The 28,000-nt window shown below is 30.9% G+C and overlaps 1 protein-coding gene across 4 annotated transcripts; it reads left to right on the top strand.

Moving 5' to 3' along the window:
* The first annotated feature begins 9 nt into the window (after positions 1-9).
* LOC127729223 (WD repeat-containing protein 6-like) lies at positions 10-27,614 on the top strand. 4 transcript variants are annotated; one of them, XM_052236947.1, is made up of 25 exons: positions 10-68; positions 1,795-1,943; positions 2,569-2,667; positions 3,274-3,404; positions 5,385-5,491; positions 6,383-6,530; positions 7,500-7,742; positions 8,401-8,463; positions 9,721-9,768; positions 10,127-10,234; positions 14,764-14,825; positions 16,065-16,207; positions 17,031-17,149; positions 18,392-18,580; positions 19,027-19,185; positions 20,012-20,089; positions 20,635-20,814; positions 21,592-21,649; positions 22,093-22,161; positions 22,466-22,853; positions 23,630-24,141; positions 25,370-25,504; positions 25,773-25,867; positions 26,851-26,924; positions 27,543-27,614. In XM_052236947.1, exons 2-25 carry the CDS (start codon positions 1,868-1,870, stop codon positions 27,607-27,609), a joined length of 3,351 nt encoding a protein of 1,116 aa, XP_052092907.1. In that variant the 5' UTR covers positions 10-68; positions 1,795-1,867; the 3' UTR covers positions 27,610-27,614. The 4 variants fall into 4 exon arrangements, with proteins under 4 accessions (XP_052092907.1, XP_052092905.1, XP_052092906.1 ...); XM_052236945.1 differs by having other exon boundaries at positions 19,015-19,185; XM_052236946.1 differs by having other exon boundaries at positions 10-74; positions 19,015-19,185.
* The last annotated feature ends 386 nt before the right edge of the window (positions 27,615-28,000 follow it).

The following is a 28,000-nucleotide window of genomic DNA, read 5'->3' as shown; positions in this document are numbered from 1 at the left end:
AATTCTGTACTTCCGGCTAAATGGAAAGTTGAATTTGCAGCTTGCTAATGCTAAAGATTGAAATAAGGGTAGATGTATGCAATACACACAAAAATATACAACTTCTACGAGTGTCATATTTGAGCATTTTTATTTTTTTTTAAATCGGGCCCATACAAAGATAAAACCACGTGTAAGAAACAGGCCAACTCCTTTTTCCTTTGCCCACATGTATGCTTAGATCAATCAACAATGTAGTCCAAATAATTATGATGTCTTAGAAGATCATTTTATAGTTCCTTGAAGTCTTCAGTTACAGCAACACTGCTTTTAATAAAAAATGGGCCTCAGTCGCCGAGTGCCAGAGTGGTCTAAGTAGTTCAACTACTATATCTGACATGAGCCTGTCAATGCTGAGGTTATGAGTCTGAGTCCTGCACATGGCAGGTGCATTCGACTTCAATCTTAATTGAATAGGATAATCAGTTTTCCTACCACAAAATGGCTAACAGTGAAAGTAGCGTTAAATGCCAATCAATCAATCAATCAATCAATCAATCAATCAATCAAATTAATAAAAAGTGAAGACTGTCAGGGATCCAAATTGTCTAGATTTAAGGCATCAACATATTGATGTCAATGAGTGATATAGAATAATTGTGATAATGAAAACCGAATAAAACTTTTAGGAGACATCATGATAATCAGGACTTGCTGGTTCCTGTACAGTATTGAAACAATAAGTTAATACACTGTACCGATTTACGATTTTTTTACTGAAAATTTTAGCAACACGGACAAAAATTATACATCGTGGTAAGACTGATACTACCACGGTAAAAAAATATACATTGCGGGCCTGCGGTCCTATAAGGGCCTGGGGAGAACACTGTAACAGGTAACATAAACATCCTGCTTACCATATACTCGGTTGAGTATACCTCCCCATTACTTGCAATGAATTCCTGCTTATACATTTGCCTTTTCAAGTATCAAATTATATTTAACTTTGTCCACGTAAATTGCTTAATTTTCACTGAATACTGACAGTTCCTTGAATGCTGATGTTCTCCTTAACTAGTCAATATGGTACCTAGATAATTTTGGCACCTGTCAAAATCAGCACCTTTAAACATGTTAAATAAATAAGAAGATGTGGTATGATTGCCAATGAGAAAATTCTCCACCAGAGATTAAATGATGTAGAAGTTAGCATCTACATGTATAGGTCACTGTATTGCCTTCAACAATGAGCAAAACCCATACTGCATACCAAGCTTTTAAAGGCCATGAAATGACATATGTATACAATTTAAACCAGAAAACTTTCGGCCTTATTTATGTACAAAACAATAAATGAAAAACAAATATGATGTACAGTAACAAACAACAACCGCAGAATTACATGCTCCTGACTTGGGACAGGCACATACAGAATGTAACAGGGTTAAACATTTTTGCAGGTGCCTTACCCTCCCATAACCTGGGACTGTGCTGTAACAGCACAACATAAGAACAAACAATAAACTAACTATAAAAATCAGTTGAAAAGGACTTAACTCATTAGATTGATACAATGCATAGTATAGTTATTTTTCCTCTTGTGGCACCTAGAAGGGAATTTCTGGAAATTGAAAAAAGACATAATCTGGTTAGAATGTTTTTTTTTCAAAAGATGCCAAAATAATGTTTTGGTTGAAAGTAGACTGTTATCTCGTTTACTCTTTCGCCGATTCACAGATTGCATTGTACATTTTTTTGTAAATTTAATTCAAATAAAATAATTCTGATCATCTTTTCTTTTTTCTGTTGCAGTATAATGGTGTTTAGAATTTGTTTGCTTTATGCAGATGTTTCTTCTATATAAATATACAAAATATTGTCTGCAATGGAGAATGCTAAATGTATATACCATACTGGGCCAGTTACAGCACTTCATGTAGAAGGCACATACATTATTGCAGGTTTGTATGGAGTACAATGTATTAGATATATATACCAAATGAAATTAGAAAATCTAAAATTAAACCAATCTTACAAGTCTTCCTATGGTTTATAAAAACCAATCTAAAACAAATCCTGCCAGTAAAATGGAATGTAATACTGAATTTGAAGACATACCAGAGTAATTGAATTATTTCTTATGTAATTACTTTCAAAGAACTTACAAACTATGATTTTATTTTTTCCATATATAATTTAGATACTACTATAAAACATTGTAGAGATTGTTGCATTTTTTTCATTCTGGACTGGGTATGCTATAAAGTAAAGTCAATTCGGTTAAAGGAGACAGGTAATGTTAGATAATATTAGAGATTATATTTGAAGCAAATTATTAATTTTGACATTGTTTCAGGTTGTGGTGAATACTTGTACTTGTATGATAGTGGAACTACCCAATGTTTGTTTCAGGTTGTGGTGATTACTTATACTTGTATGATAGGGAAACTACCCAATGTTTGTTTCAGCTTGTGGTGATTACTTGTACTTGTATGATAGTAAAACTACCAAATGTTTGTTTCAGACTGTGGTTATTACTTGTACTTGTATGATAGTGAATCTACCCAATGACAATGTTTGTTTCAGGTTGTGGTGATTACTTGTACTTGTATGATAGTGAAACTACCAAATGCTTACAAAGATTATCAGCATTAACTTGTACAAGAATTCATGGTATTAGGTCAGGTATGTTCCTGTGACCAACACACACATCCACACATCCAATGTCTAGACTGAAATAATGTAATCATTTATTTAAAGAAGTAAAACTCCATGCTAAGGATTTTGGATGATAACTGAAAATTGTTTTATATTTTCTTAATTTTTAATGATGTTTAGTTGTTCTTCCTTTTCTGTGTTTTGAATGTCATTTTAATACTTGTGCCAAAACTTTATATTGACCAAATAACCATTCAACAACTTCATATTTACATCTTGCATTGATGACAATACTATCTTTTGATCAATCCTTTGAGTGCATTTAAGTTTGTGAAAAAACTAACTAAAAATGATGTACAGCATGTTAATGTTTATACTTTTACCTTCAAAAAATGTCAGAATTGCAAAATTACATATTTTTTGCAAATGTTGAATAAATACTAATGTATTTGACAATATATTTTAAGGATTTTAATAAAATGAGACTAAAATGGTCTTTTATCATCCCTGATTTTATTTACAAGTCAAAACTATTTTGTTTTACTTAGAAAATGACTAGTGGTTAATTTGAAGACTGGTCCTCATGCTTAAACAATATAAATTTCAATGAATATCATATTTGTAATATTTTAGACAGCAATGGCCAGTTGTGTGCTTTTGGTGAGAAGAGAGCTTGTATTGTTACCATGGATACAGATACATTGTCACTCCCAAATAGGAAGACTCTACTTCAGGACTTAATCTGGGATGCACAGTTCTTAAAGGTTAGTACACCCTGAACTGTACAACAGTTTATTGTGCAGTTTGTTGGTACCATTGTCTGAAAAGGAACAGGTGAACAGTTTAATTAATTTTCATTATCAGTACTGTGAGTTCAGAAATTATTGCAATTTTTTTTATCAAAATTGGAAAATTTCTAAAAAATCCTGCTCAAGGTGATTTGTTTTTTACCTTCAGCATGTTTAGGGAAACAATACATATATGAACCCACATCAATTTATTTTTAGTTTTTGTTTATTCATCAAACTTGACTGCACTCTTTGTACAAACAGAACTTTGGCAGTTAGGCAAATACACTTCTAAAGTCTACAGAGACCAAATATTTGTGAATTGGTTTAATCAATTTACATCAGAATTATGGTTCAATTTTTTGGTTAAGGTACTTTTCCATATAGTTGTCGTCACATCAACTTAAAAATTATTACTAATGTTCATTATGATATGAAGTGTTTAAATTATGTGCCAGATTACCATTTTGTCCCCAAATTTCATGGTTTACAGGACATAGAAATGTGATAATGTGAGTGGGACAATGGCGATCTATGGACACATGTTCTTGTTATAGAAATTTATTGCCAATTTGGGGATACTTGTCATGACTTCCTGTATTTTTTTATCCCCCCGCCGAAGCAAAGGGGGCATTAAGTTTTACCCTTGTCCGTCTGTATGTACGTCCGTCCGTCCGTACGTCCCAAAATTGGTTTCCGTTCTCTAACTTAAGTTTGCCTCGACCAAATGTTATCAAACTTATACACAATGTTTATTACCACAAAACACAGATCAAGTTTGAATTTTGGTGGCGTCACTTTAACCGTTCTAGAGTTATGCCCTTTATAAATGGAAAAATTGCACTATTTTTCATTTCCGTTCTCTAACTTAAGTTTGCCGCATCCAAATGTTATGAAACTTATACACAATGCTTATTACCACAATACACAGATCAATTTTGAATTTTGGGGGCGTCACTTTTACTGTTCGAGAGTTATACCCCTTTACAAATGGAAAAATTGCTAAATTTTTCATTTTTTTTCCAAAAATATCAATGTCATTATTCAAGTAATTTTTAAAATTGGAGTTATCTTCCTTATGTTTAATTTTGCCTTCCACTGATAAAACACAGATCAAGTTGAATTTGGGTAGTGTCAGTTTAACCATTATTGAGTTATGCCCCTTTATAAATTGAAAATTGCAAAATTTTTAGTTTCCATTCTGTAACTTAAGTTTGCCCTAACCAAACATTATGAAACCTATACACAATACTCATTAACACAAAACTAAGATCAAGTACAAATATTGTTTCCGTTCTCTAACTTTAGTTTGCCTCAACCAAATGTTATGAAACTTATACACAATACTTATTACTACATAATACAGATTAAGTACAAAATTCGGTGGCGTCACTTTTACCATTCTTGAGTTATGTCCCTTTATAAAAATAAAATTTGCTGAATTTTTCGTTTCCGTTCTCTAACTTTAGTTTGTCTCAACCAAATGTTATAAAACTTATACACAACCGTTCTAGAGTTACGCATGTTTACAAATAGAAAAATTGCTGAATTTTTCGTTTCTGTTCTCTGCTTAAGTTAGCCTCAACCAAATGTTATGAGACTTACACACAATGCTTATTACCACAAAACTCAGATCAAGTTCAAATTTGGGAAACATCACTTTTACCGTTCTTCAGTTATGGCAGGCGGGGGCATCTGTGTCCACATGTGGACACAATCCACATTTATTTTTTTAATATTTCTGTAATGAATTTAATGCTAACTGGTGATGACTTTTCAAAATAGCATTCATGAGGAACTCACAATTGAAATTTTTTTGAAGATTCTAAGTGACTGTTTAAAAAATCTTACACATATTTTGCTTTTGAATTTGTTTGTCTTAAAGGTATATATATATAATGTTTGAAAATTTTCAATGTACAGTATTTTCAACTTGATTTTGTTCTATTTACACAGGTCAAAGGTCAGGTTGTTTTTGCTTTGGCACACAACACCATTGTAAAATGGGACAGCAATAATGACCAGATTATGGACATTGTACAGTGTGAAGAAAACAGTATTCTGTATCCTTACTTTAAGTTGTTAATCAATCAATACACTGACTGTGAATTCATTTATATTTATGGATATGGATTTTCATGGATTTAGGATATAAATTGTATTTAAGTGGATAATTGATTAGTGTTTTTTTTCAAATTCTCCATACAAATCTTTGGAAAATTTGAACTTCCATGAGCACTTTTGTGGTTTATGTTATGTCCACAGAAACCATGAAAATTAGTACCCTACTAATATTGATGAATTCACAGTACCTTTTTACTGCAGTTATAAACGTAAGAGGATGGATGCATTTACAAGTGGATCCTACCACTTTAAATAAAAGTAAAAATAAAACTGTGGGTACAAGTACTGACCAGTTGAAGTCATTGATGGGTAATGCTGAGAATTTAAGACTGCAAATGGTAACTCACTGCTGTGAACTGATTATTCAGGTATGCCAAATGGTCGGTCATAAATGAATTATCCTTTTTTATCAAAATAAAATTCTTTTGTACAATTGAAGACACATAAAAAAATTGATTAAATGTGTGCTCTGGTATTTATATATTATCAATTACCTTAAGTGGTCATATGGGTTTTGCTAATTGGTTGAAGGTCATATGGTGACCTATAGTTGCTTAAATCCACATTTTTTGGTCAACTAGTAGATATGTTGTCTCATTGGCAATCATACAACATCTCCCTATTTTTATATAAATATATATATATGTTAAATGAGGAATTACATGTATTACATTGTCAGGACAATCATTACTTACTGTACTACATTCAGTCTTCATTCTATATTTGTTAAACCCTACCTAATTAAAAAATAGTTCAATGAATTCTATTTAATACACATAATTATCTTATCAAAGATATTTTAAAAGTTTTCTTTAATAGTAGATTTTCAGATACTGTGCACGTTTTATTACATCAAGTTGGGAGAATTTGATTTTAGCTGCAGGAACAGTAACAAATCAAGTTTTGTTGTGGTCACCTAATACTACAAGAAATAGTTCTGGACTGTGCACAGTAATGCACAGGTTCTCAGGTCACCAGGTAGGTGTTACTGTTATTATATCTTTATCTCCATTGATCTTGTAAATATTTTAGAATTCCAAAATCAAAGAGATTTCTAACCAGATTTTGTACCGTAGAATACAATATTGAGAAAACAAAATGCATAATATACACATGAATACATATCAAATAAACATGTTTCTTACAAAGTTCACTAGTAAGCATATTGGGAAATATTTTTTTTTTTATGAAAAATGTTGTTACTGATGAGCAACTGATCAGGAGAATTTTTCTGCTGAATAAATAGCTTTTTCAATCTTTCAAATGTAAAAAAAATACATTAATTGATGGGATACAACAAGATTTTTTTTTATGTAAAAGAGGTATATAATGGGGAAAAAATATTGCTGGTTGTAGGGATATAGATTGTATATTAATGTGAAATGATATACATAACATGTTGGATATTGGCTTTTATTATATATTTTTTTTCTTTTCTTAATTAAGTTAAGATTATAAAATTTAAGGTAGTTACTAGAAAAAAAATAAAATAAAATAAAAAAAAAAACATTTAGAAATCAACATATACCAGTACTCTTCTAAAAATGAACAAGGGATATTAAAAGATGTAAAGTTTTAATTGCCCAGAGTTTAAAAAAGTTATGAATGAATTTAATATAGATAATCACAAATCTGCTATAATCTGCAAATTAACTGCATGACAAGAATATTTAATTACAAGTAAATTCAAATACTGACAATGTTCTTAAGTGCCTGACTTTGGACAGGCACATGAACATTTAACAGGATTTAATTAGTTATTTACTCTTGGATGGAGAGTTGTCTCATTGGCACTCATACCACATCTTCTTATATCTTTTTAGCTCTCAAACTCTCCTTTAAGAATCTAAATGCTTGGACAAAGTGCCTTACTATAACTAAATATAGTATTGATTTTTATTCTTTTCAATTTTTAAATGTAAAATTTCATTATCAGGATTATTTCAGGGTGTAATTTTCTCAGTGCGATACAACACACAAAGACAGCAAATTTGTTCTGTTTCTGATGACAGGAGCATTAGAATATGGCAGTTGACATTTCCTGGTAAGGAGGTAACTATGGCAATAGATGACCTTGACATAGAAGATTGGACTAGGTGTCAGAGCTCTCCACTACATGTATTATATGGACATTCTGCTAGAGTCTGGGACATAAATTTACTGAGTAACGTTATGATCAGTATTGGCGAGGTAATTACTTAATTATTTTATAGATTCCCTGATTTTGTCGTATGATTTGTACCTCGTACTGTATACTCAGAAAAATTGTGGGTGCATTTATTATTGTAATTATTGAACTATTGACAATAATATGAGAATTATTATTGCTATATCAGAATATGCCGCATACAAATAATTCAATGTAAATTTACAATGCAAGTTTTTAATTTTGCGAAATGTATCCTGTCACATTTTTCACAATAATAAAAACATCACAATAATTTGTGAATTATTGATGTATTTTGTAATTTTGACTGTCATGTCCTTATCAGCAGAATGAATTATTTGAAGATTGCAGGTGACACATGTCTTACTTAGAAGACTCACACATTTTGTTACCAAAGTCGAAACAGATTCACCACCTAACTGATTAATCGACCAGTAGATTTTTTTTCTTGTTTCTCAGTAGAACATTTTCTAAGTAACCTCTTCTGGAAATCAGAATACACCAGGGAGGCACCAACACAGTTGGTTAATTGTTAAAAGTCTACTTAAAATCTTCTTTTTTTTATATAGATCATATATATTCAAAGATATTAAATAAAGAGTAGATATTTATAAACACTAAGCACATGATATTAAAAGTAAAATAAATAATTACGTTAAAACCAATACATGTGATTTTCAGGACAGTTCATGCTGTGTATGGAACTACAGTGGAGAGGTTATTCAAAAATTCAAAGGTCATAAGGTATTTGTTCTTGGTAAATCTATCTTGTTTATTTCCTTATATACAGTTTTGTGTGGTAAGTAATGTAACATTGTTGTACATGCTACCTAGTCATCTCCTTAAAACCCATGCCTGCATTGAGCAACCAATCAAATTTGCTTTTAAAAAAAGATACCTTACAGTAAATAGTTTCTGACAATTGGATAAGTACATTTTAGAATGTGCAATGTAGTCTAAGAGTGATGTCAGGACCATATTTTGTAAACCTTGATAGGATTTCATCTTTTTGTGGATACCATGATGCAATTCATTTGTGAGAGTTAGCATTGGTACACTGTTTTTCTGGTTACCCAGCCATCTCCTAAAAACCCATTACCACCCTGCACAACCCAATTTTATAAATGTAGAAAAAAGCTGGCACCTTACAGTCAGTTAGTTTCTTACTAATTGGAAATTACATTATAGACTTTGCAATTTGATCAGAATCATCCTATTTGTACCTTACATAAAGATGCCACCATTTAGTGACCTTTTCAATTATCTGCCTTATGTATACACTATAGTAATGTTCATTAAAACTGCACATACTAACCAAGCTGCAATACTTAGAAGCTTTAAACAGCATTTGTGAATTGAAGATGCTTCTGAATACTAAGAGAATTACAAGTGTCAGTTTTGCACAATTTATGTAAAATGTTAATAAAACATTCATTTTTCACTCAGTATCAGACAGACAAAAAACTTTCCTGCTCTGTTGTTTATCATTAAAGAATTACCAGTAATGACTGGATATTGAGCCGTGTAGCTGTCCTTTCTTTTTCTGTTACAGACCATGCATTGGCTGATATTTAGGCCAAATGTTTCAATACTTATAACTGAATCATTGTTAATACATGTATTTAAATTTGAATGATTAATGAGAAAATTACACAATTTCATTTATAATACATCTAATACTTGTTTTATTTGCAAGAATCGTAAAAGATATCGCTTGTGTCCAATAACATCTGCTTTCAAATAGAAATATACGGAGGCCTATAATTGCTTACATCCGCATCATTTGAACTTGGGTGGAAAGTTGTCTCATCTCCTGATTTTTATATTGAACTTTGTTTAACCTGTCATATCTTGAAAACACAATAAGACGATAAACAATTTGCTGTACAGATTCAATGTTGCCTCAGTTAACATTTGTTTTACCTGTCTAACTTTTGATAGTACTTTCGCCACTGGGTTAAAAATTATATGATCTGATGAGTTCATAATATTTTATTGCAGGGAAAAAGTATATGGAGTTTGTCTGCAGATAAAAAAGAACAGTTTTTTGTAAGTATTAAAAATGTAATGTAAATGTATGTTGTTTTTAGATACATACCAATGGGTGATAAAAGACGGAGAAATGATGTTAAATGTTTTAATTGATGGACAATATTCTTTTTGAAATGAACATGACCAGTATATTTGTAATAGTATCTGTTTTCTTTCATTTCTGAATAAGCTATATGGAGTTTAAAATACTCATTTTTCCATAACAATCTTTTAATTTTCTTTACAAAATTGAATATCTTATGTATCTCGGCTATCAAAAATTGTAACTCATTAATAGAAATATGATCTTTACATGCAGTTGTAGGAAAAATGAAGGCCTTGTGAAGAATGGATTGATCATTTTTCTTTTCTGTAGGTCACTGGTGGTGGTGATACCAGTATCAGATTGTGGAAACTTAATGTTGCAGAAAACCAGTCAGTGAATATGTTACATAGTCAAAGTCTACCATTCCCTGATCAAAATGTAAGTACCGGACTTGAGCCTCTATAGCTAATATATGTAAATACAAGATTAAAAAAAAACTATTCCAAAAGTTATACTTGTTGATTATTAATTCATTCTGTAATTATCTCTGGCAAAATGTGTTCCATCAACATGATTTTCTGCATGGTCAAAGTCAGTTTGACATGCCATTCTGATTGTTATACTGACAAACTGATTGACCTAGAATTTATCGCTAATTGACCTAGAAGATTGACGAAGAATTTATTGATGTGCATCAAAAAACATTCGATTTCAATCAGTTTTTGGACTGAAATTGTTTTCTCTTCCTTCCAAAATTAATTTTTACACAATGAGGTTCGACTGCACAAATTTGGTGATGAGTCCCAGGAACTTGTGTATGACTAAAATGTAAAGAAAATTTGTTGAAAGCTTTATTATACTCTCACTTTAAGAGTTTATTGCATTCACATTATTCTTCTGTTCTTTCATCAAACAAATATTTCTATCACACTTTTCTCAGGTAGTATTAAACAGAGTGACTACTTATTTGGTCAGCAGCTTGACAGTGGAAGAGTTGTAAAGTATGGCCACTTTTCAGATCTGTCCATCACCTACTTCCTGTTTGCGGATATTTTTAATTTTTCAATATGTTGAATGAACTTAAAAATTCCACCTGATATATAACTGAACAGATAAAGATTATCTGACAACAGATAACAGATAATGAATAACTTTCAGACAGTATATAAATATAGCACCACTATCAATCCATCATTCTGCCTCTGAACATAGTCCATGAAGGACCCAATCAGGTCAGGCTATGAATCATCACCAGGGGCTGTTAATTATGTGATTTCAGCATTACCTATACATTTTATAAGGAAATATGATATGATTGCCAATGAGACAACTAGCTGCTAAAGGCCAATGGACTAGAAAATGAGTATCAATTTATTCATGGTTCACCTGAAGACCTTCAATAGCGATCTAAGAACCTCAGTCATTGTTTATGTAAAAATTTAAACTTTAATCAAACAATCAAACACAAGTTCAAATTGAAGAACACAAAATTGAGTGCATTCAAATTGATTATTGTCTTTTGGGGTGTATAAAACACACTCATGCATAGTACACACCCCCTTTTTAGCTCACCTGACCCGAAGGGTCAAGTGAGCTTTTCTCATCACTTGGTGTCCGGCGTCCGTCGTCCGTCGTTGTCGTCGTTAGCTTTTTACAAAAATCTTCTCCTCTGAAACCACTGGGCCAAATTTAACCAAACTTGGCCACAATCATCATTAGGGTATCTAGTTTGAAAAATGTGTCCGATGACCCCGCCAACCAACCAAGATGGCCGCCATGGCTAAAAATAGAACATAGGGGTAAAATGTAGATTTTGGCTTATATCTCTGAAACCAAAGCATTTAGAGGAAATCTGACATAGAGTAAAACTGATTATCAGGTCAAGATCTATCTGCCCTGAAATTTTCAGACAAATCTGACAACCTGTTGTTGGGTTGCTGCCCCTGAATTGGTAATTTTAAGGAAATTTTGCAGTTTTTATACGACCGCAAAAAAATTTTTGTGGTCGTATATTGGTATGACGTTGGCGTCATCGTCGTCCGGCGTCGTCGTCGTCGTCCAGCATCGTCGTCCGAAGACGCATTAGTTTTCGCACTCTAACTTTAGTTTAAGTGAATGGATCTCTATGAAATTTTACCATAAGGTTCAATACCATAAAAGGAAGGTGGGGATTGATTTTGGGGGTTATGGTACCAACAGTTAAGGAATTAGGGGCCAAAAAGGGGCCAAAAATAAGCATTTTCTAGATTCCAGACAATAACTGTGGAACGGTGTATGGATCTCTCTGAAATTATACTACAAGTTTCCATTCCACAAAGGGATGGTTAGGATTTGCTTTGGGGGGTTATTGCTCAAACCGTTTAAGAATTAGGGGCAAAAAAGGGGGAAAAACAAGGTTGTCCTCATTAATGGACAAATACTTTAGTACAAAACATAATTTAAAGCAGTGTAAGGGAGATAAATCAAATACATCATTGAAATTATCTCCCTTACACTGCTTTTAAATTATGTATAAAGTAATGGTAAATGAACAATTAAGATAATTTAAAACAGTGTAAGGGAGGTAATCCAAATACAACGTTTTGGTTACTTCCCTTACACTGCTTTTAAATTATGTTTAAAGAAATGCATATTTATAAAGGAAGACCAGTATGGCGCATTAGATTTGTTAAATCTTTGACCACATTTATTTATTTGTTATGCCGAATCTAACCGTGTATTTAGATTTTTAATTTTGGGTCCAGTTTTCAAATTGGTCTACATTAAGGTCCAAAGGGTCCAAAATTAAACTTTGTTTGATTTTAACAAAAATTGAATATATGGGGTTCTTTGATATGCTGAATCTAAACATGTATATAGATTTTTGATTTTTGGCCCAGTTTTCAAGTTGGTCCAAATTGGGGTCCAAAATTAAACTTTGTTTGATTTCAACAAAAATTGAATATATGGGGTTCTTTGATATGCTGCATCTAACCATGTATTTAGATTTTTTATTTGTGGACCCCGCTATTAAATTGGTTCATATTGAGGTCAAAAGGGTCAAAAATTAAACTTAGTTTGATTTCATCAAAAATTGAATTATTGGGGTTCTTTGATATGCCAAATCTAACTGTGTATTTAGATTTTAAATTTTGGGTCCCGTTTTTTAAATTGGTCTACATTAAGGTCTAAAGGGTCCAAAATTAAACTTAGTTTGATTTTAACAAAAATTGAATTCTTGGGGTTCTTTGATATGCTGAATCTAAACATGTGTTTAGATTTTTGATTATGGGCCCAGTTTTCAAGTTGGTCCAAGTTGGGGTCCAAAATTAAACTTTTTTGTTTGATTTCAACAAAAATTGAATATATGGGGTTCTTTGATATGCTGAATTTTACCATGTATTTAGATTTTTTATTTGTGGGCCCGCTATCAAATTGGTTCATATTGAGGTCAAAAGGGTCCAAAATTAAACTTTTGTTTGATTTCATCAAAAATTGAATTATTGGGGTTCTTTGATATGCCAAATCTAACCGTGTTTTTAGATTTTTAATTTTGGGTCCCGTTTTTTTTTAATTGGTCTACATTAAGGTCCAAAGGGTCCAAAATTAAACTTAGTTTGATTTAAACAAAAATTGAATATATGGGGTTCTTTGATATGCCGAATCTAACCATGTATTTTGATTTTGGACATTGGACCATAATAGGTAAATTAAAAAAATTGAAGTTCTTAGACCACATTCTTTCTGTGTCAGAAACCTATGCTGTGTCAAATATTTAATCACAATCCAAATTCAGAGCTGTATCAAGCTTGAATGTTGTGTCCATACTTGCCCCAACTGTTCAGGGTTCGACCTCTGCGGTCGTATCAAGCTGCGCCTAGCGAAGCATTTTATTGGTTATTATCTTGAATATTATTATAGATAGAGATAAACTGTAAACAGCAATAATGTTCATCAAAGTAAGATCTACAAATAAGTTGTCATGACCAAAATTGTCAGTCGACCCCTTTAGGAGTTATTGCCCTTAATAATCAATTTTTAACAATTTTTCGTAAATTTTTGTAATCTTTTACAAAAATCTTCTTCTCTGTAACTACTGCTACAAATTTAACCATACTTGGCCATAATCATTATTAGGGTATCTAGTTTAAAAAATATGTCCGATGACCCCGCCAACCAACCAAGATGGCCGCCATGGCTAAAAATAGAACATAGGGGTAAAATGCAGTTTTTGGTTTATATCTCTGAAACTAAAGCATTTAGAGCAAATCTGAAAGGTGGCAAAAATGTTCATCAGATTTAGATTTATCTGCCCTGAAATTTTCAGACAAATCTGACGACCCGTTGTTGGGTTGCTGCCCCTGAGTTAGTAATTTTACAAAAATTTTGCAGTTTTTTGTTATTATCTTAGATATCATTATAATATCTAATATCCAATACTATTAATTATGATTTTAACCTTATTTTACATGATTTCTAAAGCATCAGTAAATACAGGTGAGCGACACAGGCTCTTGAGAGCCTCTAGTTTACCCTTCAAACTTTTAAAAAAAGTTTCTTCTTTTGCTTAACACACACGGACTTTCTAGAAAAAAATCCCAACTTGAAACTTGGTAAAATGCGTCCATTGAAAAGTGATTTCTTTTTTGGAGACAAATTAAACTCCAGTCCTGGTTGATTACAGGATAATGAAAACATTGTTGCAGAATAAATAATTTAGCAAACAGTGTTTAATTCTTTATTGTTTCCACAGATTTGTTTGATTGAGAACAACAGGAAGTGTTAATCTGGAAGTTAAATGCAAATCACAGTCGGTGAATCTTGTACGGAATACAGAATCAATACGAATATTCTTAATTACACAATAAATTAATTAATTGTAATATTTATGTTGATAGATAAGTGCTAATTTTATTTATTGTTTGTTGGTACACAGTGAATCGTTTACAAATAACTAAAACTTACTAATTCTTACTTTTATTTTACAGGATTTTGTGAGAGTTGTGTCCCTTTGGAAATCAAACTATGTTTTAGGAATTACAGATGAAGGGTAATTAAAAACATGTGATCATAGTCTGGCAATATGTAAATAAAAATATACTGAAAATTTGTGTATGTCAACATCTTTCATAGTACATAATTATGCTATCTTACACACTAATATCAGCTGTCATACTTCTAAATAGATTTTCTAAAGGAATGTTAAGAATGGTTGGAAAAACATAAAAACCTAAAAGTTAGTTCAAAGCATTAAGAATTTCAACATCACAGTAACTGTTTAATGTGTTTGAAAATGAATAGATAAGGAAATGTACCTTGTCAGGCTCAGGGGGATCAGTTTTAGTCTCTTTTAGTCTCATAATCAATGATATGAAATTTAAATATCATTGCCTGTTCAGCAAAATTCAAGGATTTGTTTGCCTATGAAATAAGCCTCTGTTAAAAAACTAATAGTGAAGTCTGACACATATTTATGAAATAAGGTGAAAATATGTTTTTTTTTTTAAAAATGAAATGGACAAATAGCATGCTCCCATAGCAATTAGAATATATCAACATGATGTCCATTTATGAATTTATAAACTGTTCAAATATTAAGGACACATCAGCCAAAAAAGTTATTTCTAAGGTATAATGTTCAGGTGACATAAATCTTTAAATAAGTATTGGTTAATGCATGTTTCTGTACTTAGTATTTTACAAAATAGAAAACAAAGTTTATGGGGTATCCATCCATGATACAAAATCAGTACATGCACAGCAAAACACTAAAAAAAAACAAAGGAACAGTGCTTTTATTGCTTTTCTTCATCTCAAAGTCACAATGAGGCCTTCAACACAGGACAAAAACTCTCACTTCACTGCAAGGTTAAGACTGCCGCTGGCACTGGTTTGAGAGGAACTCTTTGCAAACTGATGATCACGCCACAACTGTGAATTGAAGAACAAAGCCATGGAGCAATAACAATAGAAGGAAGCTGGCAAAGAAATCAAACATTTACTGTAATAATTTAGGGCAACAATCACACTGAGGCATGCAAAAACAATACAATCATTTAGACAACCATGGGGCAAGAACAAAGACTATCATATTGAAAAAAGTTGTATTTATATTTATAATAGATTTCACGACTATATTTAATGATCATTGGCTTTTTAATTAATGATTATTTTTTTGTTGCTAAAAAAAGTCTTGAAGTCACCATGTTCTTTTCAAAAGGTAAAATGACAGCCTAAAAATAATTTGTGTGCCTTTATTCATATTAAAATGTAATGTTTTATTTTGCAGGTCATTATTAATCCACAGCTTAATAGATAATAAAACCTCAGTGATATTTAAAGATACTAACTTTAAATCTTATACCGTTATAGCAGTTTCCCATGTGATAGCTTTAGGGAACATCAAAGGAACTCTACGTCTTGTTTATTCAGGTAAATTTCATATACAGCAAGAACACTAACAATGTTAAAATTTTTCTGGGGAACATAAAAAATCCAGGAAAATACTAATTATCTTCAACCCCAAAAATGTACCCACGAAAATAGATGCTACAGTATATAGAAACTAAATGAACAACGATGTCATCAAATGAGTACAAAAAAATATTTTACTACATATAGAGGTCTGTTTGCACTCATAAGGAAAAATACAATGTTTTCCCAAAGAAAACAAAATCAATAGTAGATAACTTGAAGTCTGATATGGCTTTAAACATATTTTTTAATTTTTGCATTAGAATTAGAATGATGAAGTTAATTGGGTTGTTTGGAAATTCTTTCATGATCCATCAAATCATTCAGTCAAATTATTTACTTTTGATGGACATAAAACTACAGAACATCTTATTGACATGTTTTTTGTGGCTTACTGCAAATTTTTCCCTATCTTACTGATTACAAGTGTTTGGTAATGAACATGATCAGACTGACATACTGTTTAGAGCTTTTCTACAACACCATTGACAACACAAGTTTAGGAAGCTTGCTTATAAATTCTGTTATGAAGTTTGATCATGCATAGCAATTGAAACTGACACAATAAAGATGTAATTTTTCCAATCAAATCTCAGTATTCATTATATAGACCAAAACTCTGCCTTATTTATTCTGCAAGTGTCAATTTCAGATTTTTGTTTTTGAGTAAACAAACTGGTTTAGTTTTTATTATAACATACATCAAAGTAAAGTTTTCATCTGTACAATGTTGTAATTTTTTATTATAAAGTTTTCATCTTAACAATATTGTAATTTTCAGAGAATCTGACAGACAAGAAGTTTACTTGGAATGATTATGATATCTACAAAGGGAAAGTACTCTCTATCCACTGCCTGTCAGAAGATTCTTTGTTAACCACTGGACCAGAGGGACGTATTGTAAGTATGTTGATATGATAAGTATGTTGTGGCTACTTTGTATATAGAATTCCTTGAGGCACTGTTTACACCATTAAATACTAATTAGTATGCTTAATTGCCTTGGACATGGTAATTGGATTAGAGGTATCCAGTAATTAATTACAACAATCTATTGATTTTTGAAGTATGTGAACAGTTCTACATGTTCATATGACCTTGACCTCATTTTCATGTTTCATTTGTCATTGTTCAGTTTTTATGGTTTTGTCAGTTTATCAGATACTATAAGCAATAGGTCCATTATATTTGGCGTATGAAACGATTGTAAGGTGTACATGTCTGTCTGGCAGGGTTTATATGACCTTGACCTCATTTTCATGGTTCATTGGTCACTGATAAGCTTTTGTGGTTTGGGCAAATAATCAGATATTATAATCAATTGGTCAACTATATTTGGTGTATAGAATGATTGTAAGGTTTACATATCTGTCTGGGATGGTTCATCTGACATTGACCTCATTTTCATGGATCATTGATAATGTTTAGTGTATATGATACTTGTAGTAAAACCTTCATATTTCAGACCTTCAATATATATTCCATCATGATAGGTAAAGCAGGCGAGACATTTCAGCGTGTGCACTCATAATTTATTTCAGTGAGATTAAGCCTATTAGGAATTGTATTATGGACTAATGTCAGAAGTTTGTATAATCATTTATACTATACAATTCATTCTAAAGACACTATATATTCTTGAAAACCACTGGTTACTAAAGATTTTTATTCATCTTCATGACAATGTATTTTCATTCTTTACAGTTTCAAGACAAAGTAAAGTAGTCTTTGAACAGTATTTTACAAGACTTTCTATAATTTACTGAGAAGAAAGGCAAACTTTAACTTTGTGTATTGCTGTGTGTTTGTTTGTTCTACATTGGCTAGAGGTTTAGGGGGAGGGTTGAGATCTCACAAAACATGTTTAACCCGGCCTTTGTTAGTCTTGTATGTTTTTTAATATTAGTTCATTTATATGTTTTGGAGTTTGGTGTGACGTCCATTTTCATTATTGAATTAGTACACATTTTTGTTTAGGGACCAGCTGAAGCCCGCCTCCGGGTGCGGGATTTTCTCGCTGTATTGAAGACCCATTGGTGTCCTTTGGCTGTTTTCTGCTCTTTTGTTGGGTTGTTGTCTCTTTGACACATTCCCCATTTCTATTCTCAATTTTATATAAACAATACCTTTTTATCATTTCAGCATTGTTATGAATTGTCATCAGTAGAAAATGGTGTTGCTATGATGACTTTGATACAGACATTTACATTGCCATATTGTAAACAAAGATGGGTGTCTGCTGTAACACTAAGCACTGATAGAAAGAGTCTAATCTGTGGAGATAGAGCTGGAACAGTCCATGTTTACAGATGGGGAGAACCAATTAATCAGGTAGTACAATACTATTTAAATATCAATGAAAGGTTATTTAAAACATATGAAGAAAAATACAATTTTCTGTATGAAATATAGGTTTGAATTTTATTATTTTAATCCTATCTTTTAGAAAAAAATTGCATTCTGAGAAATAATTGAACCAATTCTGCTTTCTTTATTTTCTCAGCTGAGTAAAGTAGTTATTCTAACAATGATGACTAGTAAATTCACTGATCTAAGATTTATTACAATAACTTAAAAACATAGTCAAATGTAACGACGCTTGAAGGACTTAATTTGTTTTCCCTAGGATAAACTTAAGTATAGATTCTCTCATCAAATAGATTTACCCTTGCCATTTTACTCATATGTGAAAAGGGGATTATATATATGGCTAATTATTAGCTATTATTCTTTGATATACCAATGCAAACTGACTAATTTTGAAGGTACTTTTACAGTATTTGGATCCAGTACAGAGCTTTTGGAAGATACATGGAAAAACAGGGGTAACAGATATTTGTTCAGCAGATAACACTATTTACACTGCAGGACGTGATGGCCATTACAGGCAGTTCACAATAGATAATGGACAGCTAATGCTGCTCAACAGCAATAGGGTATGGAGTTGGAATTTGCCTAATTAAACCATTATTTTTTATTTTTGAATTGTATAAAGCATGAAAAAAACAACAAAAGTATGTAATGAAAAACATATGCATAAAAGTCAGCATACTAAACAACTGCTTATATAATTATCAATTTTAAGACTAAAATTTGGAAAATGGGAGAAAGTTGTTTTAGTGAAAAAAGTTTAACCCTTTTTTTAAGCAATAATAACTGTTATCAAACACTAAAATATTTGTCCATGGAATTCAGACACAAGCACTTAAAAGATTTCAAAGGTCTTCGGCACATATTTTATATGAATAGCACATAGCTGAGAGGTTGATAGAGCAGATTGTTACCCAGGAAAAAAATGTCTAGGGACGAGAAGGCAAGGTTCACAATATTTTTACAAGGGTACCAATTTGCTTAATCACCATCATAAACCTGTTTTTCTTTTTTAATTTATCATACTGAGAACTTTGTTATTATTGTAGTTTAGATTATAGGTTAGAAATTAAAATTATTGTCGTTTGAATTATTGATTTCAAACTTTTCTTAAAAATAATAAAAAAAAAATTGATTTAGAATAAAAATCATTGTCTTCAAAATTATTGATTTAAATTTAAATCCAAACTCTTTAAAAAAAATTATTGATTATTGATTTTTTATTGTTCTACATAAGAGGATAATATATATATATAAAAAAAAGAAATATTGTTTCCCACTGAGCCATGTGTTAGTGTAGAAAGCACTATCATAATAATCCCCAGGAAAACCGGGCATTTTAACATCTAGTGTGATTAATATTTATGATGCTTCTTGTATTTGTTTGTATAGGTATTTAAAGGATTTGATTGGTTAGATAAACTTGAACTACGACCTGATGGAGATATTTATATCTATGGCTTTCAGTCTGTAAGTAGAAAAACAATGTCTATTTAATAATTTATAATTTTCCTAGAAATTGTCAGCTGGTTATTTAAGATGATAAAGGGATTTCCTATTTCCTATTTCTTTAATTGAAATGGTTAACATAAATGTTTGTCTGTAAAGGGGATGTGGACATAATTCTTTCAGGTCAAACTCAATGATTTTTAGTCCCCTACCGACGAAGTCGAAGGGGACTTTAGATGTGCACTCCGTCTGTCTGTCTGTCCATCCGTCAGTCCGGCAAATCAGTTTTCCACACTTTTTTTCTTCGTGGAAGATATTGATTTGATATTTGGTATATTGTTTTATCATGACAAGTTACAGATCAAGTTCGAATTTTGTTCCTGTCTGATAATTTTGTGCAGAGTTATGGTCCTTGGACTTAGAAAATTCACTCAAATAATCAGATTTCCGCACTTTTTTTTCTTCATGCTTGTTTTTTTATGTTTTTTGTGTTGTTAGGTTGCTGACTCATTGATGAAAGCCCAAATCTTCTTTTATTCATATTTAGCTAAATTTGTCTACTTCAGGACAGTTTTATATTGTTCAGTGTTAACAACAACCAGAAACTGGTCAAGATTCCATGCGGTGGTGGACATAGGACATGGGATTGTCAGATCATTCACGACAAAATCTCTTTTGTATATTTGAAAGTGAGGGAAGTAGTTCTGTGCAAGACAGATCTCCACACAAACCAATTAATTTTGAAGGTTGGTAAGATTCTGTTCAGATTATATATGTATAAGTATCTGTAGGTTCAAGACAAAAAAATACTCTGTTCAGATTATATATATAAGTATCTATAGATTCAAGACATAAAAGAAGTCAGATGAGAATTTTCTTAATTTTCACATACCATGGATTCAATACGTGGGATACCAATTTTCGTTAATTCTTTTAGTGCAGGTGAACCACAAATTTAAATGTTCAAAGAAGTACAGACTTTTGTAAAATCACAAAATCAATTATCCACAAAAATGTAATTTTTTCTTAATCAATGAAAATTGGTACCCATAAAAATTAAAAAAATCACAGTAGCGCTTTCAAGGTTATGACTGTGATGTTGCCATGGGATAATCACGTTGGAAGAATATTAATATTAACTTTTAAGTCAGTATCCTTTATGCATTTAAAAGAATGTATAAGCATGACTTTAAAGTGGTCCAATTGCAGTAAAAAATATATAGGATGGACTGGAAACAGTAATTCCAGCAAAACAAAAAAAATCCCTTGGATAGACATTTGGACAATTGTAGTAATTACTTCACAAGAATATCCTTTTATTAAAATGTGACCTTTAAGTGGATATGTACCAGCTAGAAATGGAATGTCATTTGATAAAACTGTTTAAACTTAAGTATCAGTATTGATCTTAGTTTGTTGGAATCATTTTGGACAAAACTTGTATGATTTTGAAATAATTGTAGCACTTATAATTTGGGTCAAAATATTTATTTAATAGATCAATATCTTTTACTTTTTTCTAGGAAAGTTTACATGGAAGGGAAACAACTTGTATAAGACATCTATATTCAACTGAATTTGGTAAGCAGAATTTAAGAAAGAATTATAATTGAGTCAAGTCAGGATGTTGATCATTTTAAAACACAATGTATGTACTGTGGATTCATTTATTTTCGTGGGTACCAATTTTCGTGGATTGAGGAAAACTTGCATTTTCGTGGATATTTGAATTCATGGTTTTGTCTATCTCTGCACACAAATCCCAGAGAAATTTAGTTATTCGTTGAACATTTGAATTCGTGGTTCACCTGTACCCACGAAAACCACGAAAATTGGTATCCAACGAATTATAATGAATCCACAGTAATAGATGTTAGATTAACTCAGAAAGGACTAAAATTAGAGTATATGTTAGAATCAAAAACCTGTTATATTTATGTATGTGCATAACTATTCATGGCATGTTTAAAGTTACATGTATTATTTTTAATATCAATGAATTGATTTTATTTTTTTATTTGTAGACTGTAAACCATGTGATATTATTATAACAAGCAGTGAAGATACTACAGTTCTTATCTGTAGTTTGACTTGTATCCTTCCTAGGTTTTTATGAGACATTGCTTTCTCTACATTTATAAATATTTGCTTAAATTAAATGTCAACAGGGTAAAAATTCATTAAAAGATTTAACAAGTAGTTGAGGGTGGGGACTGAAATCTAATAACAGTAACATGGTTTAATGATACATGATTGCTCTTTGTGCCTGTATAAATTATTTAAATATTTATCAAATGGCTAATATGATCAGTGCTGAATATGTAAGTTAAAATTTAAAATAGATGAAAATATTATCAAACAAGTTTGTAGTAGATTTTTTCCTTAATTGTGATGTAGATAATGAAAAGGGAATTTTAAAGCTTTCATGTCTGCATACTCTTAGAGATCATATTTCAAATGTTAAGTGTATGGCAAGTTGTGTATCAAATATTCATGGAGGCTATCTTGTTTTTACTGGAGGTGCTAGGGCACAACTTGTAATTTCAAGGATTTTAATCCAGAAAGAGGCTGACATTAGTGATATTAAAACCTCATTTCAAACTTTAAAGTCATGTCATCTGAATGAGGAATGGTTAACAAGAAAACAGAAAAAAGCCAAATCTTTCCGTTCCAATCCAGAGACAAGAATTATGGACTTGAGTGTACTGTCCTTAAAGGATATTGTATCAGATGCTCCTGGTCATCTCTATGTTGTAGGAGCTGCATGTTCTGATGGCAATATCAGGTAAAATCTACTTTTAATCGGGAATTTTGTTTTATCATTGCAAAAATTGAAACAGGATAGGTTTTACAAAATTTAAAACTCACATTTTGAATTTCAAATTTGGCAACATTACTTGTATGCAGCATGTCCTGAAATCACAATAATAATGTGTAATTTCTCATTTTTGTCCAATGGCAACAATCACAATGATAAATTCAGGGAAAAAATTTATAGTGCCATTAAAATTATATGTTATTTGTATGTCTCATACTTAAGTTAAGTATAAGTTATGTTGCTTTTCATGAGACCTCATTTGCATATTAAGTTTATTATGATTTTTCAATACAATATTGCTCACAGGAGATATAAATTCATAAAATTTAACAAAGGGAGAAACAATTTACCCTAAGATATATGATTTAAATAATCTTTCTTACTTGACCAAGTACCAGGATGTCATACCACAGAGTAGGTAACCAGTCGACAAATTATATAATCCATAGTCAAAAGTCGGTAATATGAAAATGTCTATTGAGATTAATGATTAACAGAAAAAATTGTAAATTACATTCATTTGATTAATTAACGCTTCATACAAATAATGTGAAAAGGTGAAGAGTCGGACATATTGTTTAGACATTTGTCTATTGATTAAAGACAGTATGTTGATCTTTAATTTTTGTGTCGTTGGATTGCTGTTCATTAATGTCTACTCTATATCTCCAGTTAATTTAAGTAAAGGTATAAGTTTTATTTTATGTCAGATGTAATTGTATTTTTTACTTCATTTTTATCAGGTTTTTCATATTCAGTGAGACATTGAAGAATTTGATACCGTTATATTACTCTGCTTTTCATGACCATTGTGTACTCAGGATAACTCATACATTTGTATCCACAACAAAAGGCAGCAGACGACTTTTATTCTTGTCAGCAGGAACTGATGGAAGAATTGCATTGTGGGATATTTCTAAGTTGCTGTTGTCATTTATAACATCAAATACAATAGAGGTAGTAGAGAATGTAGAAAATAATCAATTTAACAGTACACATTTATCAAATTTCAAAGACACATCTAATTCGGATTCAAACTACACAAGCATTACTAATGTAGGTGAAGCAGATACATGTACTAATAGTGAGAATAAAGTAATATCCAGTAATGGCCCTGAAGGAGAGAAATGTTTTAATAAAGACTTAGTTAATAGCAACAGTGACAATTGTGTAGAAGAAAAGTCTTGTGAACCAGTATTTGTGATACCAAGTCTTCAGTCTGGAGTTAATGGATTGAGTTCTTTACAGTTAAATGGTGAGTTATAGAGTGTTACAGTTGGATTTAGTTTCTCATTATGAATATGGTTAAGTTTTGGAATATCAAGATCTTCTTTATCATGTTTATTAAAATATTATTTTGGTAATTTGAAAATTGACTTTCTTTAGAATTTTCAAGGAATTTACCAACATTTTTTTATTTCTTTTTATTTGATTAGTAATACAAGTTTCATTAAAGCATACTCTTTCTATAGATTTGTATTTTGATATAAAAACAGATATATAAATTGATATATCTGATATCATTACATAATGTAGATTGATATATTTGATATAGTTACAGATGGTAGATTGATATATTTTATATCATTACTGATAGAAGATTGATATATTTTATATAATTATAGATGGTAGATTGATATATTTTATATCATTACTGATGGAAGATTGATGTATTTGATATAATTACAGATGGTAGATTGATATATTTAAATCATTACTGACGGAAGATTGATGTATTTGATATAATTACAGATGGTAGATTGATATATTTTATATCATTACTGATGGAAGATTGATGTATTTGATATAATTACAGATGGTAGATTGATATATTTAAATCATTACTGACGGAAGATTGATGTATTTGATATAATTACAGATGGTAGATTGATATATTTAAATCATTACTGACGGAAGATTGATGTATTTGATATAATTACAGATGGTAGATTGATATATTTTATATCATTACTGATGGAAGATTGATGTATTTGATATAATTACAGATGGTAGATTGATATATTTAAATCATTACTGACGGAAGATTGATGTATTTGATATAATTACAGATGGTTGATTGATATATTTAAATCATTACTGACGGAAGATTGATGTATTTGATATAATTACAGATGGTAGATTGATATATTTTATATCATTACTGATGGAAGATTGATGTATTTGATATATTACAGATGGTAGATTGATATATTTTATATCATTACTGATGGTAGATTGATATATTTGATATAATTACAGGTGGCAGATTGATATATTTGATATCATTACTGATGGTAGATTGATATATTTTATATCATTACTGATGGAAGATTGATATATTTGTTATCATAACTGATGGTAGATTGATATTTTTGTTATCATAACTGATGGTTGATTGATATATTTGTTATCATTACAGATGGTAGATTGATGTATTTGATATAATTACAGATGGTAGATTGATATATTTGATATAATTACAGATGGTAGATTGCTGATAGCTAGTGGAGGAGATGACAATGCCTTGGTATTATCTGTGATATCAATACAAGAAAATAACAATATAACACTTGAAGGAAAATATCAACAGATATCTGCTCATGCAGCTCAAATTACAGGTAAAGATTATTATTTTGGGTGCCACATGATCAATTTGTAGAGATTAATTCAAACTGCAGTTTGGTAAAACATTTTAGCAATTGGTAGTGTGAATGGAAAATTCAATTTAATGCCAAGAGAAATGAATAGTTTATCTTCAATTAATGTTTTATTTCACATACTACAAATTCAAATACACATACAAATGATATTTCTGTATCCAATGTAACTTTGAATCCATAAAATGATCACTTTAGTAAAAACATATAACTGTATTATTTTTTACAGGTGTACAGATAGTTAATGAGAATAAGGTTCTAACAGCATCAGTGGACCAAAGATTGTGTTTATGGGATGTTTGTTTACAAGATTCTGGACCTAAAGTAAGAATTTATAGTGCTCTTACAATGTCTTATCTAAAATAAAAACAAAAAAAGTACAAATATAAATATAAATGAAGCATCAACAAACAGAATTATGGTAATTAATGTACTATTTAGATGACACTTGTTGCATTTCAAGGAAAACTTTAAATGTATAAGAAATGTGCCAGTTTTGAATGTTCCATGTTGAATTTTGACAGTGAGCTATGCATGCACATTATTTAGGCATTACATTGGATTGTTGCAAACATCATATAATGTGGTAGTTGCTAGCAGTTTTTGAATATGCCCAGTAAAAAAGTCTTATCCAACAAAAGAACAAAATAAATACTAATTCTTGTTTTTTGAAAAATGTTGCATACAAGCCTACATGAAATTTTTGTTTTGTTGAACACATCATATTACTACAAGTGGATTAGAATAGGGTGACCTGACAAGATATGTTTTTCCTTAAGGAGGTGACCTTTATAGCAGGTTTGACTGTACTTGTCTTGTTGTTTGGTATTTTAGTAAGGTTTTTCCCTAAGGAGGTGACCTTTATAGCAAGTTTGATTATTCTTGTCTTGTTGTTTGGTATTTTAGTAAGGTTTTTCCTTAAGGAGGCGACCTTTATAGCAGGTTTGACTGTACTTGTCTTGTTGTTTGGTATTTTAGTAAGGTTTTTCCTTAAGAAGGTGACCTTTATAGCAGGTTTGACTGTAATTGTCATGTTGTTTGGTATTTTAGTAAGGTTTTTCATTAAGGAGGTGACCTTTATAGCAGGTTTGACTGTACTTGTCTTGTTGTTTGGTATGTTAGTAAACCCATTGAACACTTATCTGAACAGATCAGTGCAGCCACAATTGCAGTTGTCCCTCATGGTACAATTATGATCTTTATAGTTAAACTACTGACTTTGCTTCATGGAGGTCTGTAGCTATCTATTTCTAATTTATTTTATTATAAATTATCTCACATGCAGCTCCATGCTATTATTATTTCAGATATTAATAGTATGGTGTAGATTCGTCAGTGTACCTGATATATCACATATGGAGTTATGGCAGAATGAAAACAGGTTAGTCAAAATATAAATATACAGAAAGGTTATTACTTTTTATCAGATCAAAAATCAGTAGAAATGAGCAATGATTGAATAAAGTTCAGTTTAAAAAGCACACTTTATTACATACTGTTAATTCAGACATGATTGCCTGAATTTACTTTTGTGACTTTTTAAGAATGGACAAAAATGCAAGATTAATTATTGTGATTTCAGGAATATCGGCCAAAGTTATATGTATCATATATCGAATGTGAGCTATGATCATTGCAATACTCACCCAGTCACATTTACACAAACCCGCGATATTTTCTGAATTTACAGAATATATGTAAAAAAAATTCTTCCTAGGCATGTCAACTTTATTTGTTTTTGTCATATGTTCTGTTAAATGAGTTTATGTTATGATGAGTTGGATGTGCTAGTTGAATGTAAAACTTAAAATAGGTGTATTCTGTCAAAACTTGCTGATTGTTTTGTCAAGTCAATTACTAAATAAGGTTTTCAATATAGAATGCACTACTTATCTTTCCCTGAACCAAATTTACTTTATTATACACTGCATAGACAATATACTAAATATAGGTTAAAAAAATCTCGGCATATATTTAATATTTAAATTTATACTTTCAGATTAACAATTGGACTGTCTGGTGAAGGAATATCAATATATGAAGTGGAGAAAAATAAATTATCTTAAAATCAGGTGTTTCAATACAATTTACTGCCTCGTCTTAACGAAGTCAAAACGCGAGACATAGGTATGCTGTTTCCGGTGTCTGTGGCGGTGTGATCAATGTACTAGTTTGTGATTAGGTCAATTTTGTGGGGAACCACTAGTGGTAGGTCAATGATATTTGGTATGCAGTTGTAATAATGGGCACAGCTCATTGCAATGGAGATTATTTGACCACACTCCGTCACTCATGGTCTACTGACTGAAACTTTTGCTTAGTTTACATGTATTAGTTTGTGATTAGGTCAGTTTATGGGGAACCACTAGTGGTAGAATAAAGATATTTGGTATGCAGTTGTATTAGCATTGGCACATCTCATTTCTATGATATTGTTTGGCCCTGCACCTTCAGTCA

This window comes from Mytilus californianus, unplaced genomic scaffold (genome assembly GCF_021869535.1).
Source record: "Mytilus californianus isolate M0D057914Y unplaced genomic scaffold, xbMytCali1.0.p SCAF_2, whole genome shotgun sequence".
NCBI lineage: Eukaryota > Metazoa > Mollusca > Bivalvia > Mytilida > Mytilidae > Mytilus > Mytilus californianus.
The sequence above is the reverse complement of the archived record's forward strand: the minus strand, read 5'-3'. Positions and strand labels throughout refer to the sequence as shown.

What these genes read in the sequence shown, in the direction of transcription:
- LOC127729223 (XM_052236945.1), top strand. Translation starts at nt 1,868, where the DNA reads ATGGAGAATGCTAAATGTATATACCATACTGGGCCAGTTACAGCACTT. An exon ending in TCTTATCTGTAGTTTGACTT is followed by an intron (nt 22,162 to 22,465) that starts GTATCCTTCCTA and finishes ATTGTGATGTAG; the next exon opens with ATAATGAAAAGGGAATTTTA. An exon ending in TTATGGCAGAATGAAAACAG is followed by an intron (nt 26,925 to 27,542) that starts GTTAGTCAAAAT and finishes TTATACTTTCAG; the next exon opens with ATTAACAATTGGACTGTCTG.